The following is an 18,365-nucleotide window of genomic DNA, read 5'->3' on the forward strand; positions in this document are numbered from 1 at the left end:
TCCGAACAGCTAGCACCTGGGAGAAATAGGATGAACTTTGGTGTTTTGCTGTATTTATTGGCAGAAAGTGCACATGAGAATGCAGGAGCATGCGCATAATTTCAAGGATTAGACTGTAAAAAAATTTAATAACAGCATGCACTGAGTGGTTCCTGACCTATACCTGTGAGGCAGCTGATGTGTCTTTGAGTGTCATTAGGAACACAAGTGAGGGTTCAGATATAAGTTACATACTAGGCTTGCAGAGGTGTAGTTAAAGTAATGAAAAGGTCTCCATGTGCAGGAAATGAGCTGGGAGAGCCGAGGGAGGGAGAAGCTGTCTGCCCACACCTCTGCCTCTCACAGTGGGGGTGGCATGAGGCAGATGTTCAGTGCTTTTAGTGTGAAACATCACAAGGAATTCCTTGCAGCAGGACAAAAAAAGACTTAAGCTCTACTTCAGTGATGAAGCTACAGCCCTCCAGACTTCACATTTGAAATTGAATTGCTCAGAATTTCAAAAAGCTTGGAAAACATTAAATTTCATAAGAATGACTTCGTAGCACAGTTATTTGGTCTACTTTGGTGCTAGAGGTGTTATGGTTTTGTGATTTTTTGTTGTCGGTATTCCACATCATTACATCATGTAAGGTACGGGCAGTTAAAGAGTTAATTCCCTGGTTACTGCAAACTACCTTTTTTGGTGTGGCCCTCTGAGGGGGAGGGGAGGAGGTGCACGCCCCAGGGGTCTTTGCGTTAGAGGGGGGTGGTGAAGCCGCCTGGGAGACGCGGGGTCTGTTCCTTCCTGCCCGGCGGAGAAAGCACGTGGTCCTCCTGCAGTTTACTGTGTAAGATTTTCAGCCTGTAAACTCTCTAATATAATTCTACTAGCCTCATTTTGATATATTTAGTAAAGTTGGTTGTTCCTCCTCAGATTGGTGCCGCTGTTTTTTTTTTTTCTTTTTCCCTCTTTCCCTTTGTCTTCCCAGGTTGCGGCTCCGCGGCTTCTCTGCCGCTTTAGCCACCGGACCGCCCGGGGGCAATTTTTTTTTCCTTTCCTTCCTCTTTTTTCTCGTTTTTTTTCTTTCGGGCCTGTTCCCCTTGTCACGGACGCAGACCCTTAGATAATACCGTGACAAGAGGGATGCCAGTTCATTTTCACTCTGGTCAGCACCTCTGTCCCACAGTTACACTAATATTTTGCTAGGGTTTTTTTAATTTGTTGGCATATATCATTTCAAAGTAGATACTAAAACAGAAACTATTTTGTGAAGGTTATACACAGTGAGTGGGATATTTGCACTACATTTGGTAGTACCTCATTTTTACTTTGGAAATTATTTGCTAGAGTTTTCCTTTCATCACTAGCGTTAAGTCAATGAACTTGGAAATTCAGACAGATTGTGACATGCTCGTTACACTAATGCTGTTCAAGGTTTAGACACTTAAGTTAGTCACTTTAGCTTTTACTTCCATCAGCCATTACCTTAAAGCATGAATGCAGTATATCATCCTAGGTATGTTTTTCCTATCGTAGACATCCGTAGTCTCTGGATAAAAAATCTAAAAAAAAAGGAAAAACGAAACACCCGAAGAACATGCAGTTAGAGGAAAAGAAAAACAACCGATCAGAGGAATAGCTAAAATGGACTCCCTGCAGATCACTACCTTGGAATCATAGAAATTCAACTGTTATCTCTATACAGCTATGAATAAAATCTCTCCTCGTGCTGCTTTAGCTTTATCAATAGTTTTCATAAGAGAGAGTCTAACAGAGCTTGCAAGTTTAATATTAAAATGGAAAGCAAGGAAGATAAGCACACAGGATTTCAGCAAGACAGTTAGAAAAGGCTCATCTACAAAAGCTCAGGGCATAGGGTTTCACCTCCTCCAAAGCTAACACACACTTGACGTAGGAGGGCTGTTGCCCCCTCAATCTTCATCATGCCTCTGAGGGCAGTCATGGGAGCCCCTTTCTGTTTACAGGCTCCCACACAGCTGGCCCCACTCTGCAGTCCTCAGGCAGCCCTCTGGGCATCCCTGCTGTGCCCAGCCCCACACCATGTGGGGCAGTCCCACACCAAGCACCCTGGGGCTGCTCTTCGGGCCTGCAGGTATCAAACCAGCAGGGCAAGTGAAGTGGGTGTTTCTGCACAGCTGTTTCTTAAAGGATTTTCATCCAAAGGAAGACTCACTGGTGCCCCGAAATAGCAGGAGAGAGGGAGATGAGAAGTGCAGACCCGTGAGAAGGGAGGTAAGTGTGAAAGGTGACCCAAGAAAGCAGCTGGAGGAAGAGGAGCAGTACAGCCACACTGGAACGTGCAGGGTCAGCCTGGAAACTGGGCAGAGGCAGAGAAACTACAACATATGTTAGGAGGAAGAGGCAGCAAGAGACATCAGAGGCAGCAACCAAAAGGAAGAAAATAAAGTTTTCCAGTTTTAACTGTACTACATTCAGTCCCCCACCAAGACTGTACTAGCAATAAAGTACAGCGAAAGCACCACTGCTTTCCCCCTTTGACTCCTGAGAGAAACACCCTGAGTATTCCCACCCATGGCACTCATTACCGACAGCTCCAAGCACGCACCAAGCAGCATTACTTTCTCTTCAGATACGCATCTGAACTAGCCCTCCCAGGATGCTTACCATACACAACAATTTAGACTTGGGCAGTTGAAAGGAAGCATTCAGTGCCTTGAGCCTGTTCCCTTGCAAAAATTTAGATGCTTACCTTAGGCAGACCAATGGACTCCATCGCTCTTAGCCACTGTACAGTGTTATCAGTGTGCCGAAAATGAAGTCCTGATCTCTATTGGAAACACAGGAGGAAGAGATGATAAAAATAATGCAAATCAAGTTCTCTAACTACTGATTATTCTGCTGCTTCCCAATTTTGTATCCTGAAGCAGAGTTTTCCCTCATTTGACCTGGAGACCTCAAGGATCACGGTTGCAATCCCATTAATGAAGCAGCCAAACACATCAACAGACTCACTATGTCCAACTCATAGAATCATTAAGACTGAAAAAGACCATTAAGATCATCTAGTCCAACCATCAGCCCACCAGCACCATACCCACTAATCACGTCCCCAAGTGCCACATTCACCCTTTTCTTGAACAGCTCCAGGAATGGTGACTCTATCACCACCCCGGGCAGCCTGTTCCAATGCATCACCAGTCTGACACTAAATTTTTCCTAATATTCAACTCATGCTTTTATGTAAGATAAGCTAGATTTGAATCCAGTTTTATGGATCTCAGGAGAAGCATTTAAACTTAACTGTTATTCCTAATCATGATTCTAATAACCACGTGGAAGCAGAGCAACTTAATTTATAAACTCCCAAACAACAAACAGTGATCACATCTCTAAAACTTAAATGTCTAAGTTTTTCCTGAGCCCTCTACAAAGTGAAATAGAGGGAGCTGACTCGTGCATGTTTCTCTGTTACCGATGGTCTTGCAGTTAATGAACAGCTCAGAGATGTAGCAAGCCAAGCTTAATTACTTTGCTTTAGCAGTAAATTTGGTAGCAAAAATAGACACAGATCTAATGAAGGGAATGTTCTTCCATACAAGATGAGTAAAATCAGAAATAGTTATCAAGTTTAATTATTGATTTTTTGGGGGGCTGCTTTTCCTAGTAAGGAATAATTGCATGAATAAGCCTCCTGTTTCCTGGAGCCACAAGTGTAATTTGTTTGGCTTTACAAATATTAATTGTCACTAATACTGTTTTTCCTCCTATAAAATATTTTTGACTTTTCATACTGGCTTCTTAAGTGCTGTACATCTTCCATCTTATCTTGACAGGCTTACAAAAGAGACACAGAAAATGAACTAATCATGCTCTTGTATCTTCAAAAGCTAGTCGATGGACAATTTTTTGAGGGTCTTGTTATACAGAGAACAGAAAGTTATTACCTTGTAACGTTCCTGCTTCACATCATAGATCTTTTTGTCTGACACGAGACTGGGGGCAAAGAATTTTGCAAGCTTCGCAAGATAAACACCATTCCTTAAGCCTTCTTCCAGCTCAGTAGTAGGGGGCAGCTCTTCTTCCAAGCAGACCTCCATCCACCTATACAAAGACATTTTTTAAGAATTACTGTTACCTGCAGTTTTAACATATTTGATCTGATATCTTTCTCCACAGCCATCATCCTTTTCAAGTCAGCACTCAGTCATAATCAGTAATGGGAATGAGCATACAGGCAGAAAGAGAAAATATTCATGTTCATTAACAAAGCAGATCAAAACAATTAGTCTTATTTGCACTGCATGTTAGGGACTCATCAGTAACCATACAACATGCTTTGAATATGTCCCCTCTAGGATGTCTAATTTATTTTATTTTCACACTGCTGTGTAAAGATCTTCTGAGCAGTCCTAGGCTTTTAAGTAGGCGGTCATTTGTTCTGAAACCAGAAGAGAGAATAGCGTGCTCTGTATTACTGGTGTTCCTATTTTGAGGGAGACTAAAATAGTATGTTGGATGATGAGGGAATCAAAGCCAGCGGTGCAAGGGACGGACTTGGTTCTCACTGTCTAGGTGTGCTGAAATCACGGCAAATTCAGCAGCTTATCAACCTCCCACACCACGCAGCAGCCCTTCACCTCCACCCGTGACATGTGGTGCCATTGCTGATGGAAGGATCCAAGCTTTTCATTGAAACAGTCAATTTGAGCTCTGTCCAGCAAGGTCTTGGCTGAAACACTTCCACCACCCATCAATGGAAAGGGCTTCTTGTTCAACATCTTTCAAGATGAAAAAGTTACTTTTTTTAGATTTAGGTATGATTCTAGACAGAAAACAGTCAATATGTAATCAGTTCAAAAGATCTTTTAAAGACAAAAAATATTATCCTGTACGTTTATACTGCGTAGTCAAGAAACACCACTACCAAAGTATTCTGAAAAGGAGTACCATTGTAATCACTGCACCAGAAGTTCCTTGCGTTGGCGGCCTAAGTGTTTTGGCCCTGTAATCTTATTCTCATTTTTAGTAGCTAGCATTACAAGAGTTGTAAATCTGTTTTGTTTCCTCCCTTTTTTTTCTTTAGGAAATCTCTCCTTTTGTTAAAAGGATATTAGTATCATTGTAAGTGGAAAAGAGCATAACTGAAGATATTAGTTCACCTTACTGTCACTAAGGCAGGCTTGTGGTATGCTGCGCAAGACAGCATTACAAATCTAGCATCACATCCAGAAGGGTGAGTTCAGAAACCAGAAAGCTGGAATCCAGGCTGAAATCGAGCCAATTTTTCCTCACTACATCATTTTGTTTCATGTTATAACTCAAGACAAATAACCTATTCCATTACACTTTTGGATTTGTTACAAGACATATGAAAGTTGTTTCAGTGAAGCACAGACTACCCAAATAGATCTTCAGGAAACCACCAGCCATAAATCTTGGCAATATCACACAAAGCTGGATGTCACTGGGGAAACCATAGTTTGCAGTGTAAAAGCTGCTTTGGTAAGAAGTATTATATCACTGAGACATGTTTCTGCTCTGTTCTGCATTGCACACTCATGTGTTATGGCTCTATGCAGAGGATTCCAAAAGTCATCTTTATTAATGATGTTTCATAGAATTAATAAATGTGCACAATAAGGAAAATCACAGAATGGTTTGGGTTGGAAGGGACCTTTAAGACCATCTAGTTCCAAGCCCCTGCTGTAGGCAGGGACACCACCCTCTAGACCAGGTTGCTCAAAGCCCCATCCAGCCTGACCTTGAATGCTTCCCGGGAGGGGTCATCCACAACCTCACTGGGCAACCTGTTCCAGTGTCTCACCACCCACACAGTAAAGATTTTCTTCCTAGTAACATCATAACATGTCTTCTCCAACATGGGAAGGAATTAAAAATCGCAGAATATGTATTCCAGTTTGTAGCAAATGTGGGTTTAACCTGAACCAGTCTACTAGTTCTACATTATTTCTCAAAACATGTCTCCTAGAAGAGTGCCCCATATAGCAGGAGGAGTGTGCTGAGAAATGAAAGGGAGGTAGTCACCTGTCATGGTTTTATGATTTTTGGTTATTGGTATTCCACATCATAACATCATGTAGTGTATGTACCTGGTTCCCAGAAGAGAAGGACTTCTACATTCCCCAGGGTACTTTGCTCCTCTGTTACCATTTTCCAGCCAGAGGGAAAGACAAAAACTTGCAGATCACAAGACCTTGCTCTCTTTCCGCCCCTCTCTTGTCCTGGCAGCATCTTGCTCCCCAGCTGTCTTATTGTTGGTATTACAGTAAGGCCTACCTTGATTTTTGGACATTCTCTCTCACTGTATTGGATTTATTAGCTTAAATTGTAATTATATTGTATTATAGTGTGTTGTTTTGCATTCCGATATCTTATTTAGTAAATTAGTTTGTTTCTCCTCAGATTGTTGCCGCTGTTTTTGCTCTCAGGGCCATCTCCCTACCCCTTTTTTCCCTTTTCCCTTTCCCAGGGTGTGGGTCCGTGGGTCCCCCATCCCATTCGTCACTGAACCGGGCCAAACACCCATAAACCGTTGACATCACCACAAGCCGGAGGTGAACCTGTTGTCCACTGAGCCATCTCCAGTGATGGAAACTGTACACCCACAGCAGCACTCTTTGTATTTCATCAGGTCCATCACATCTCTGAACTTCAATTTTCTTGTCAAGACACAATTCACCACTGTTGATGAGGCAGAGGAAGGGATGCACTTGGGTGGTTTGGGCTGGACCGTGGAGAGTTTGTACAAAATTTATTCCCCAAGCTCCAAATGAAGTGCCGATACAAGGTGACAGCTGCTCCTTCCGTTAATTTAAATAATGGGAGGTCTGAAAAAAGAATCTGTTTTGGATTTGTTTCCTGAATGGTGACAAGCCCTTACATTCATCCAGAGCCACCCTGTTCTGGACAGTGAGGCTGTCCTCAGCAATTCGTGAGTGAGTGCAACACAAAGAAACAAACAGGAAACTATATGAGGAGGCAATGAAACCAGAAAAAAAACCAACAGGTAATGAAAAATACAGTTGTCAATCCACCAAGTACAGATAAATGTAAGAGTAGTCTTTTCAGAGAGACAAAACTAGTAACTCAGTGGGAAAAAGGAGAAAGTAGAGAAAAGTAAGTGGAGTATACCTGAAAAAAATGTATATATATATATAATATATATATAAAGAACTTATATCCACTTATAGCTAAAAATCTATAAATGATACCCATTCAGAAAAATGGTCTAATGGTCTCACAGGTCAGCAGTAGGACAAGTAGCTTACAGCTTTTGGGAATTAATTGCCACAGCGGGAAAGACAGCTATGGTCATGTTACATATAAGAAAAATTTTGTCTTAAATATTTGAAAGTTGCAGAACTTATCCACCACAGGAACTACAGTGAAGCTCTGCAATATACAAACACCAGTAAGTTCTGATTGTGCTGCTCAACTGTTACTCTCTGCTTGTGTGCATTGAAGCATCTGCAGCACTTATTTTCCAGTTGTTGCTACTACAATAGTTTTGTTCTCATTGCACTAATTCTGTTAAAAGGGATTTGTGATTCTCAACAGAACAGAGTATTACTTGTAAGGTTGTGAAGTTCTGCTTTTCAAGATGCAGTTTGGGAAGTTTATGAAAGCTATAATATGATGTGGTGCCAACAGGAGTAGACTGAAGTGAAAAAACAGAAATCCCTTCAACTTCTGTTTTCAAATGAAACAGATAATATCTACCTGACAATAAGGATTTATAGGTACCTTTGGAGCAATTTATTTTTTCTTTAGCCTGAAAAAGAGCCAGCATTGCCTTTGGCACTCCCACTGTTTTCCTGAGCATACAGTACTGCAGCATCAGCAATAGATTTAAAGTCTGCCACAGGAGCTGTTCCCCACACAAAAGAAAAAAAGTTAATACCACAGCTATATCAGAGGAAGCACCTATAACTCAGCAGTAGACAGTACACTTTCCTCCAGTATGAAGTTTGCAGAGTGAAAGTCTTATAGCTACCAAATACATACAGTCCTTTTCCACAGTGCAATCCCAAAACTAGTACTGTGTTTTTAACAACTTTAAATAAATGGCAAATGCGTGCCATGAGAAGACTTTCATGGTGAATATGACGGTTGACTTGGTCACTAGTTACAGCTACATCCAAACCCCACTCTATGGTGGAAGAACTAAAGGCAATGTCAGGAAACAAAGTGTGCAATGTTGCTGAAGTCCTGGAATGGCATCACCAAAAATTAGCTATCCTTTAAATATTCCTGCAGTGCTAAGCATGCTTGTTTTGGTTTCAAACATGTGTAAATAGATGTTTTCCTGAGAAGAGATACTTTGGATCTTTTATAAGTGTAAATAACTACACCAGTAAGAAAAGCCAACCACCTTTTAATTTCTTTTCACTCCAGCAGTTGTCAGCACTAATTTGCCTTAAAAAAGTTAAAAGACAGAAAGACCTGATCAATGGAAATAGGCCTCCAGAACCATAAATTCAGATAAATTCAGTCTTACAGAGCCAGCCAGGAGTGAGTACTGAGGTACAGGAGGTACAGTTTCCATTTTCTCTGCTCAGTTCTTTTTTTTTTTTTTTTTTCTCTTGGCAATCTGAGTCAGAGAGGTTCAGCAGTGAATTTCTGGCAATATAACAATGATTTCTTCTGTGCCAGACCTATGAGCAGTAAACAGCGTACTACTCATCAGGAGACTCCAGTCTCCAGATTCAAGCACAGAAAACAGCAGCAGTATAACAAGATCAGACTTGCATTTTAAAAGCAAAAAAAGTTGAATCTCATTCAAGACAAGGGTCAAGGGAACAGGAAGCACTAGTGCTCCACTATGAACTCTATCATATGAAGTTGTCATTGACAGTCTGTGTGGTCAGCAAAAAACGCACTGCTGGCTGAGGGACTTGAAATGCTTAATCTAATGTTCAGCAGAGAAGAGAATATACTGTACAGCCTGCCCAAAGCCCATCACATTTGGCACATGCTGGACACAGCAGCAGAATTTATGCTTGCAGTGCCCTGCTCTCTTGGTTTTGTTCTGCAAGGTATGGATCCAAAGACACCAGGTTTGTACCTCCTGAGAAGCAAAGGCAAGGCACCAAAGCCAGGCCTCAAAATACTGGACGCTGCTACGAGAAAGGCATAGCGAAGACAAGGTAAAAACAAGTTACTGCACATTTACTACTTCCGCTGCTCACAACCACAGCCTTTCAATCTGTTCTTGCACATGCATGTTGAAAGGAAGTAGAAGTTTTCAGTCAGACATTACTCGATAGCCATCTCATTCCACAGCAAGGGTGACAAAATTGCATTACTAGAAGAAGACAAAAAGTAACAACCAGTCCAAAACAAAATGTTTTGCTTCTGCATTACATAAAAATCCCTCCATTTCAGACATTTATCTTAAATAAGGGGTTTTATTTGAAGATATTTAGAAATATACAGTAGCCTGAACCATAAGAACTGGAACATTTCAAGAGCTACATTATGCCTCTAGTTTCAGAATCTGAGCATCTGTTAAGAAATCTCTGCTCTTAATTCTTCACTTACTTTTGTTCTTTAGTGCAGAAAGTGTTTTCTTGTTTTTTGGTGTTCTTTTTTTGTTTGTTTTTACTATCAGTCCTCTAAATATTGTTTTTAAAAGGATGCTGAAAGTGGCAGAACAGAGCTAGGTGCATCCTGTGGATGAGCAAAGTAGCCAACCAGAAATCTCAGAAAAAGATTGTTTCACAAACAGCTACACGCTATTTCCAGAACAAAGACATGTAAAACTTGCAGTGATACCATGAAACTCAATACAGACAATTTGAATAGCATCATAACAAGTATGAGTTTTACCAAATAACTGCTCTGGCTTGCAGGCTTCACTTAGAGATTGTACAGAGCAGTGACAGAGCGTACAGCTAAGAGAACTGCTTTTTTTCCAGATCTTTTCTCACACTCCGGTGCATGCAGTCCCAAATCTTGGTCACAGCTGGAAGCTTTGGCTCAAGTTAGAGCTACTGGTTTGTGCTGACAACTTACCACTGGAGCCAGACATTTAGGTAACATGGTTTAAAACTGAGGCTGTAGGTTCCTACTCCAGTAACAGTCTCCATTGAGTCTCAAGTTTTATCAGCTCTAAAAATACACTATAAGAATAAATTTGACATTTTGTAGTGGTACGTTACTGAAGCAGCATAGAGAAGGAAGCCACAATGCAGGCCAGTACAGTCACTACACTTCTCTTGTAGTACATATGAGGTATAACATGATAGAACACTACAGGGGTAGTTGTGACTCATACAAGGTCTCAGAACTTCATCTCAACATGTAAAATTATTACCAAATCCTATACCAATAGATTTTACATTAAATAATATTGCTCAGATTTTTATTTTTTACCCCGACCACAAGTCTTTGTGAGTTCAAAGTTGTGTATCTCCAGGTCTTCAACTGCTTTAAGATTTAGCAGCATCACAACTTTCTTTTATGTTTAAGTCATATATGATTTAAACCAGGAGGATACTGACTTTCAGCAAGAGCTACACTGAAAACTATGGAAAACCTGTATATTCATTTGTCATGCATATGTATTAAAATGGTATGGATCTCACTGTGCAGACTAAGGTTGCTGCAATATTCATCTCTCCGATCAAAGTCCGCCTGATGAAGGTCATTCAATTTAGATGAGTAGAAACAAGAAGCAGTGACAACTTGCTCAAGTAGTATGGCACGGTAAAATAACAATAAATCATTTCAGCAACATTTTTCCACACCAGATTGCTGCTGCCATAGAAACACCATCATGTTTACAAAATAATCTTAAAGGTGTTATAAAAATCTGGTTCACAAGATGGCAGTGCAGATACTATTTGTTATTATAATCTGGTTTATTTCACAAGACCCTTATGTGGGTTAATCAGTGATTAGAGTCCACAAGGCAACCTGCTGCTTAGGAAACCTGTGCTGGAACCTGTGGAGCAGTGACATGGCCCCAGGGCCAACACAGGCTACTGGGCATCCAGCAGCAGCCAAGTCCTGTTTACTCAGCACTTTTAAGGTGGAAAAATCCTTAGAGAGTCTCCAGCAAGCAGTCTACAGCCCTATGATCCTACATGCAGCAGCAGTGTGCGCACCTGCATTTCATTGCAGCCTCCAACAATCAGAACAGGCTTTGTTTTGCTGCCTCTTCTGTCTGCAGTGACATTAAGATTTAGCACTGCATATCAGCCACAAACTTGACAACTGCTCTATGAGATAATGCAGCAAGAAGGGCCAACACCAATAAAATCCAGGCTGATGATCACACAAATGCCTTGTCTTTTTGCCCAGCTCCTGGCCCAGCAGCAGGCTGCCAAGGCTGAGAAAAGGCACTGAAGAGATAGGAAGGGAAGTGGGGAAGTGTCATCAGACACATTTCTCCACAGGAAACCCCAACTTATTCTTCTTGGCAGAAGAAACAGTACTCTAAGATTACCTGACCAAATGAAGTACAAATATTAAGTTGGAGATTGGTCTTCTCCTGAAGATACTGTAAGATGTGCACAATGAAAATAACAGCTCAGACTCGCACATTTCATAAGGCTCCAGTGTCTAGCCCTGTTTTAAAAGCAACTTCTGCAACAAGCAGCAGAAACACAAATCCACCAGTTGCCCAGTGGCCCCTAGAAGCATTATTTCAGAAAAATGACAGACTCAAATCATTTTAATGAAATTTCAGGTAGCACAGACTTAAGCTCCAAAGCATGTCCCACATGTAAAAACAAAGAGCCTGCCTCCAGCCTACAAATCAAGTAGAGCTTTTATCTGAAATGGGGGGAGACCAACACAGCACATGGATTTACCTAAACTTAATATTTTACCATACTGCATAGACATTGATTTGATAAACAGAAGGTGGCACAGCAATAAAAATTTTACACAGTAGAGTGTTTGTTGGTGTGGAAGTGTCACAGAAAAATCAGTCCAAACATACAGTGCTTGCTTAAGAAAAACACTGTAGTCTCAGACTCCAAGACTATAGTTTAGACTTGTATATTGTACTGTCTTACTATATGCTTTTGCATTTTTTCCTTGTCTCCTACATTCACTACAGCTGTGATATGGCAATACACTAATGCACTGTGTCAGAACCAAAACAACAAGTATTTGTTATTTCATGTTTTTTAATTTTAAGAATTTTTTCCTGGCATAACTTAATGGCCACTCAAGCAACCCTCTGGAGGGGAAGAGTAGTGGAACTTTGATTTGCAGCAGAAGGTATGCTCCCTTGGCAAGCCATGAACACGTTACAGGAGTGTAACCAACAATGGATGCTTCATATAACTCTCACACCTGCATCATTCAAGAGACCTTCTAGTCTTAAGACACAGTTACTTTAAGTCTTTACCCAACATTTGTGCTCTATCACAGCAATAATTAGTATCTGAATGCATAGAAAAACAGCTGTAGTCTCTACAAAGCATATTATATGAGAATGATTTTGATGAAGCTGTTCAAGCTGAATCAAACCCGCCCATGAGGGAGCTAGCATTTTTGTTCACCCTCTCTCAAGTTCCAGTGCATCACCAGCTGGGCTGTTCATAGCAACTGTCATCACTAACCACACGTGGAATGGCAGCTAAGGGACCACCAGAATAGCATGCTCATCTTTGCATACAATCTGATGTGGCTTCCACGCAGTATTAGGCCATAGCTGTCCAGAGGGATATGCTATGACCTTTCTTTCTAGGTAAGCAGACAGGCATGAACACTATAACTGTGTCTATAATTAACACATTCCTAGGATAGAAAAGTAAACCAGTGAAGTAGCTCCACAACATGTTCAGTATGACAGCTTTTATGTTGTACAGGTGCTAAAACCAGGCCCACAATTCAAGACTAGCAGTAGAAATATGCAGATCTGCAGGTAGAGCTGTGTATTTACTTGGAGATTGACACAGCTGGGTTATCAGAACTGCCCTCCTGGATTGTAGGCTAAAGAACATGCCTAGTGCTATGAATGAGGCAAAGCAAGAAAACCAACTCAAACACGGCAAGATCCAGGGTGATCTCTTGACCAGTTCAACTCCACTGGATCTAATTCAGATATCAGTATTTTACTGTCCAACATCTGACAAACATTACTTTGAAAACAACTGGCAGCAAGTACGCAGGTACAAAGACCATAAAGAAGACCACGAAATGCAGCTACTAGACATGCAGCTGGGACTTATAAAAAGGTGCAGGACAGCAGCCAAGTAAGAATTAAGAGACATGGATGAGAGAACAAGATGTTAAAGAAGTGAAAAGACTGAAAGAGTCAGCCTGTGAAAGGCTGAACTGTTGCTAAAAGCACTTATTGTTATGTAAACACTACAAAATAGCAGTAATTAGAGGGAGTTTGCTAAGTTTGAACTTTGTCTCCTATCAAAAAGAAACACAAGATACAGGAACAAAGTTAAAGCCAGTGCATTTAGCCATGTACAGTACCCACAAGTTTTTTTTTTTTTCATTTTCTTTTTCTCTTGCTTCTGCAAGCAGTGCTCTCATCTATCAAGTCAATTATACACCTATGAAATTTGTGAAGTGCCTACAATACAAGTCAGGCCTGTATCAAAGAGAAAGATGTAAGCAGCAATATAATATTTAATAACAAAGAAATTAAAAAAAAAAAGATATTCCTTGTGTACTATACTGTCAAAAACTAAGAGTCTTTCTACAGCAGTGACCAACATTACAAATAGCAGGGACAGCCCATATGAGACCATTGAATGGCCTGTGTTCAGTCACCTCATTTCAACTACTAAAGGAAAGTGTATCACCAAAAAATTCACAAGCCACCTGCAGCCTGACATTATCAGAATGTAGTTTAGAACAGTTGTAGAAAACTTTTGATACTCCAAGACCATCTCACTATTCCAGTTTCAAAATGATATAATGTTTTCTTCAGTGGTCTGGGGCAGCTAGTTAATACTGATTTACACTAAGGGTTATATCTGAAATTCCTATACAATACATAGGCATGAGCTCTCGGTGAAGACCTGGCTACAGTTTTTCCAGTGCAAGTCTTTTGATAACTAGAGGAAGCATAAAATTTTGCAAGCATCTCCAGCATGTCTTTCTAGATATTATTTACAGTCAGGAGTACAAAATACCCTTAAAATACCTTTAGGAATGTGCTTAGAGCAAGCTAGTTTAGTTACAAGGGTGTAGGATTTTCCCTCAAAAAGAATTAATGACAGATATGAATAAAATATTCTGAAAGCAAAACTGTAGCTTAAAAGCTAGGTTATATTCAGCACATTAAAAGTTTAACAGCTTGATTAACAATATCTCAAACAGTCAATACTTAGTGTACAGTCTGGTTACAACATTTCAGTTTAAGGGCTTTTAAGATCACCATTTCCAACATTTGCACATGTGAAGCAATTTTGTCTCCAAGAATCAACAGTGCCATATCCCTATCAATTACAGTAATCACTGCGTGATAAAAATCTACCATTAAGCCCCAGCATCCAGGTCACTGAAGACAGTAAGAGAGGTGCCAGAAACACCTAATCAACCACGAGCCTAGCAGTCACCAGACAAGACACCTCACACTGGAAAAAATGAGCTGTTTCAACAACACTTAATTCAACAACAGGTTAATAGGGGTATCAAGTCTGGCTTATAGCACCAAGCACCAATCAAAAACCCTACAGTCATGTGAGTTAACATACCAGTGCAGAAAAAAAAAAAAGTATTTTTCATTAATTTGAACAGGCAAACCAGCTATTAGCATCCACTGCTGCTGTGTAACACTGCTCCCACTGTGGCTGCTGCCCAGGGCAACATGCGAGTGCTTCTGGACACTTAGAGTCTTCACTTCAACAACCAGAGAAGCAAAAAGTCAGGTAACTCCTCACCACTGTCGCCCCAAGCCAGTGCTACACATAGCAGCTGCTCAATCACAGTGACAGTGCTATCGCCATTATCGATCATCCAATTCAAGCATGAGTTTTGGGATAAGTAGAACTTCCTGGCAGGGCAGTTTCCATGGAAAGTGTTGGATGTTGAGGAGTACCTATATGAATCCTCAGCGTTTTGTACAAAATAGCAAAAATAAAACAAAGCACCATTGTTTCCTTGTTCATGTATGCAGAAGAAATAAAAATGGAAGAAACTTAAGAACAGAAGGGAAGCTTGACAAAATTTATAGAGTATTTCCAGCTACTTATAGAGCATATGTTCTACAACAATGAGGTTTCCAGAGGCTTTCCAGCTTGTTTGAACCCTCTGTGAATCTTCAGGTGCACAAACTCTGGAGAATGATTTGTGTAGCATTTCCTATAGAACTGATTTCTCAGCAAGTAAAGAACTACAGCAAACAGAAACAAAACTGGTACCAATTGCTTCAACCAGTACAGCATATCCTATTTGGAAATACTCTAGTACCACCTCCCCCAGCAACTCCAAGTTCTTTGAAACACAGGAATTCATGTAAAAACCATGTTAGAAAACAGAAGTAGTGACATTTTTATTTTGAAACCAAAGTGAAACGCAAGGCTGTCACCCAGGCATCCAGCCTCTTCATTAGAGATCTCATTTATAGGCAAGTAAACCTCACTTTACTATTGCCACAAGGGGATGACAGTACATTAAAAAGGTGTGACATGCTATTACACAATTTCACATTACAAAGGTGACATTACTATTATACTGAGACACCTCCAAAGATGGTACAATTGTGCTTGCTGAAGTAGAAATTAACAGGACAACAGAAAAACATTAAAACACTAGGAAGCAGCAAACCTTATCAAGGCAAGGTTTTTGATCCTCAATAAGCAAACAGTTTAACTCAGGGAAAAGAATCCTGAACTTGAAACAAAAATATTGTAAGTCAGTTTGCCTTGCTGCCAAGCCTATTCATGACCTAGATACTTTGATCAAGTTAATCAGCAAACCATCACAGCTTGTTAACTCTCAGCCTTATACAGAGACCTAAGTGCCTTATGTTGCTATTTTGACGTAAGAATTTGCTCCTCATCATTCTCTTATCCCGAGTGAGCACAGTGTCTGTACGGTGTTGATCACGGAGGCTGTAGCAGTTATAACCAGAAGCCACACAAATGTGAAACTGGATTCCCACTTCCCCTTAGCATTTGTAGGGCATATCTTCCTATTGTCTTAGATAATCTCACACATTTTGAGCTACTGGCTGTTGTAGTCTTCAGAGCCCAATCATTGTTTGCAATGTGATTATTCCTGCAAAAGACATTCAGAGATGCTACTACCTATCCTGGAGCGTGCTGAAAGTTTAGCAGAAAAAAAATCAGTATAAGCAACGAATCACCTGACTCACAGGGTGGAAGACAATATGGCAATGGACAGCATAAAGACACTGTTCATACTGGAAAAGCAACTGCCGTGGGGCAGAGGAAGAGGAGCGCAACCGTCACCATGCCTTGTGGTTCCTGCCACAGGAGCTCGTAGTGAAGGGGACCAGCGCGACAGATGCCAGATAGAAAGATTTATAGTGGGGAAGAGAAAGCCCAGTGGATACTCTCGCCGCAGGTCTTAGCCTGTGTTGTGCAGAGCCTTGACAGGAGCACTGGAAGAATTGCTTGAACATGAATGTGGTCACTGTAAATTTTGCTGACTTATTAAACCTAAAATTGCATAAGAAATTCTTCTTATGAAAAAAAAGAGAAAAATTTTAAAGAGAGCCCTGAAGTGCATCACAATTACACTAGCAGATTTTGCTTTTAACTAAGGAATCACTCTGACAGAGTCAATTAGGTATTTACCTTCATCTAAGACTTTAAAAGTGCGTCTCACAGAACTTCTGTGCACTTTCTTTGAGACCTAGCCAAACTCTTAAACAACAGATTTTACTTCAGCTTTCCATATGAAGATGCAACATAATGAAGACATCTCCATACACTTCTCTTTCTCTTCAGTAAAATAAAAGTGTATATTCAAAGAAACTTAATAGCTCAGTTGCTCTGAATTTTGAACATGAGTTCTACACTCAATGACTATTGCAGGAGTGCTGGTTTTGCAATTAAATGAGAAGCATAACAGAAGATGCACCTTTGCACATGTAATAGTAGTCCTTCTGCCATTCTTACTTCCTTGTAAAGGAGTCAACCACTAATGTTTTGGGTTATTCTAGTACCAGCTTACAAACAGGAGACATTTCTAGAGGTCCCCACTTCCAAGTTGCCTGGCCTGGTGCTGCTTTCTTCAGACTACAACAACGGGAGTTTCTCCAAAGTGGAAAAGCAGATCTCTGCTTGCTGAGTCAGATCTCGCACAAGAGCAAAATGGCCCCTTCTTCCATGATATCAAATTCTTAAACAAGCCAGAATTCTGCAACAGAATCCAAACTGTTGATTAAGCATTCAGCTACTTTCAATGCATTCGTTACAAGATTGTGGGTTTGTCTCAGAGCATCAGATCTCAGTCCCTTGAATTTCAAAACCCATATTTAGAAGATACCTGCAGCATTCATCATTGCATTCCTGCTCAGTAACAGAGTAAGACTCAGAGACACTTTGCAGTAATGCACTAGAAGCTGCATTTGAAGAAAAACCACAGTTCAACTGTTAAAGATGTGTCAGACTACAGTTCTCGTGAAGAGAACGAATAACTGTTCATAGATAAGAAACCAAAAACAGCACTACCTAATGCTTCAAGACAATCTGAGAATCTAGTATCTAGGTGGAAAAGGTATATACAGATGCACACAAACAGACATTTGTGTTATTCTGATGCCAAGGTACAAGACAAGTACTTGAGGACATGGCAGTCAAGACAAACAAGTGATTAGGCAAAAGGCACTCAAATAAGCAAACCTTAAATTTTGCCCTCCCAGTGTCTCAACATCCTTAGAAAACATATGTTCAGATTATGCCTCTGCTGGGTACTGCTGTGAGGAGCAGACAGTCTGCAAGCACATTAAGGTGACAGTTTAAATGGGGGAAGTAGTGAAAGCCTATGAAAGTCAGATAAAGCATACAGCCAACATACAAAGCCAAACAGGATGGGAAACAAGTAGGCTGGATTAGATATGCACAGCTCCTACTGAGAAGGTTTTTTGAACTCACTTGATAGCTACTGGAATCTGAAGTAATTAACAATCACTGTTTTTTCCACTGATGCTTTTAGAGCTTATTTATTATTCAGCAAGAGTAAATGATGTTTCTGCACAATAGCAGACAGTAGACCTGATAGAAAAAGGTATCCCAGACAAATCCTTTTGTCCATCAACTGATCGCTGCAATCAGTTAGACTTTATTAGACTTTATTTCTCTTAGCTCTAATGAAAAATAGCAGAATGTGCCCCGCATGCACACAGCATAATGTCCTGTCCCAACTCAAAGATACCCCCCTTGCTTGAACAAAGAGCTGAAAATTATTCTTTTCTAGGTATCTCCACACAAGTGCT

The 18,365-nt window shown here is 40.5% G+C and overlaps 1 protein-coding gene across 10 annotated transcripts in view; it reads right to left on the reverse strand.

Annotated features, from left to right (window-relative positions):
- Positions 1 to 18,365, reverse strand: part of IQGAP2 (IQ motif containing GTPase activating protein 2) — a 119,847-nt gene that overhangs the window by 54,391 nt on the left and 47,091 nt on the right. For all 10 annotated transcript variants that reach the window (XM_021379576.1, XM_021379575.1, XM_021379583.1 and 7 more), the window contains exons 3-5: positions 3,907 to 4,063; positions 2,712 to 2,789; positions 1,466 to 1,542 (exon numbers count right to left, since the gene is read on the reverse strand). In XM_021379576.1, the coding sequence (XP_021235251.1) occupies positions 1,466 to 1,542; positions 2,712 to 2,789; positions 3,907 to 4,063 (312 nt within the window). The remainder of the gene's footprint in view (positions 1 to 1,465; positions 1,543 to 2,711; positions 2,790 to 3,906; positions 4,064 to 18,365) is intronic.

The sequence above is a fragment of the Numida meleagris genome, chromosome Z (assembly GCF_002078875.1).
Source record: "Numida meleagris isolate 19003 breed g44 Domestic line chromosome Z, NumMel1.0, whole genome shotgun sequence".
NCBI lineage: Eukaryota > Metazoa > Chordata > Aves > Galliformes > Numididae > Numida > Numida meleagris.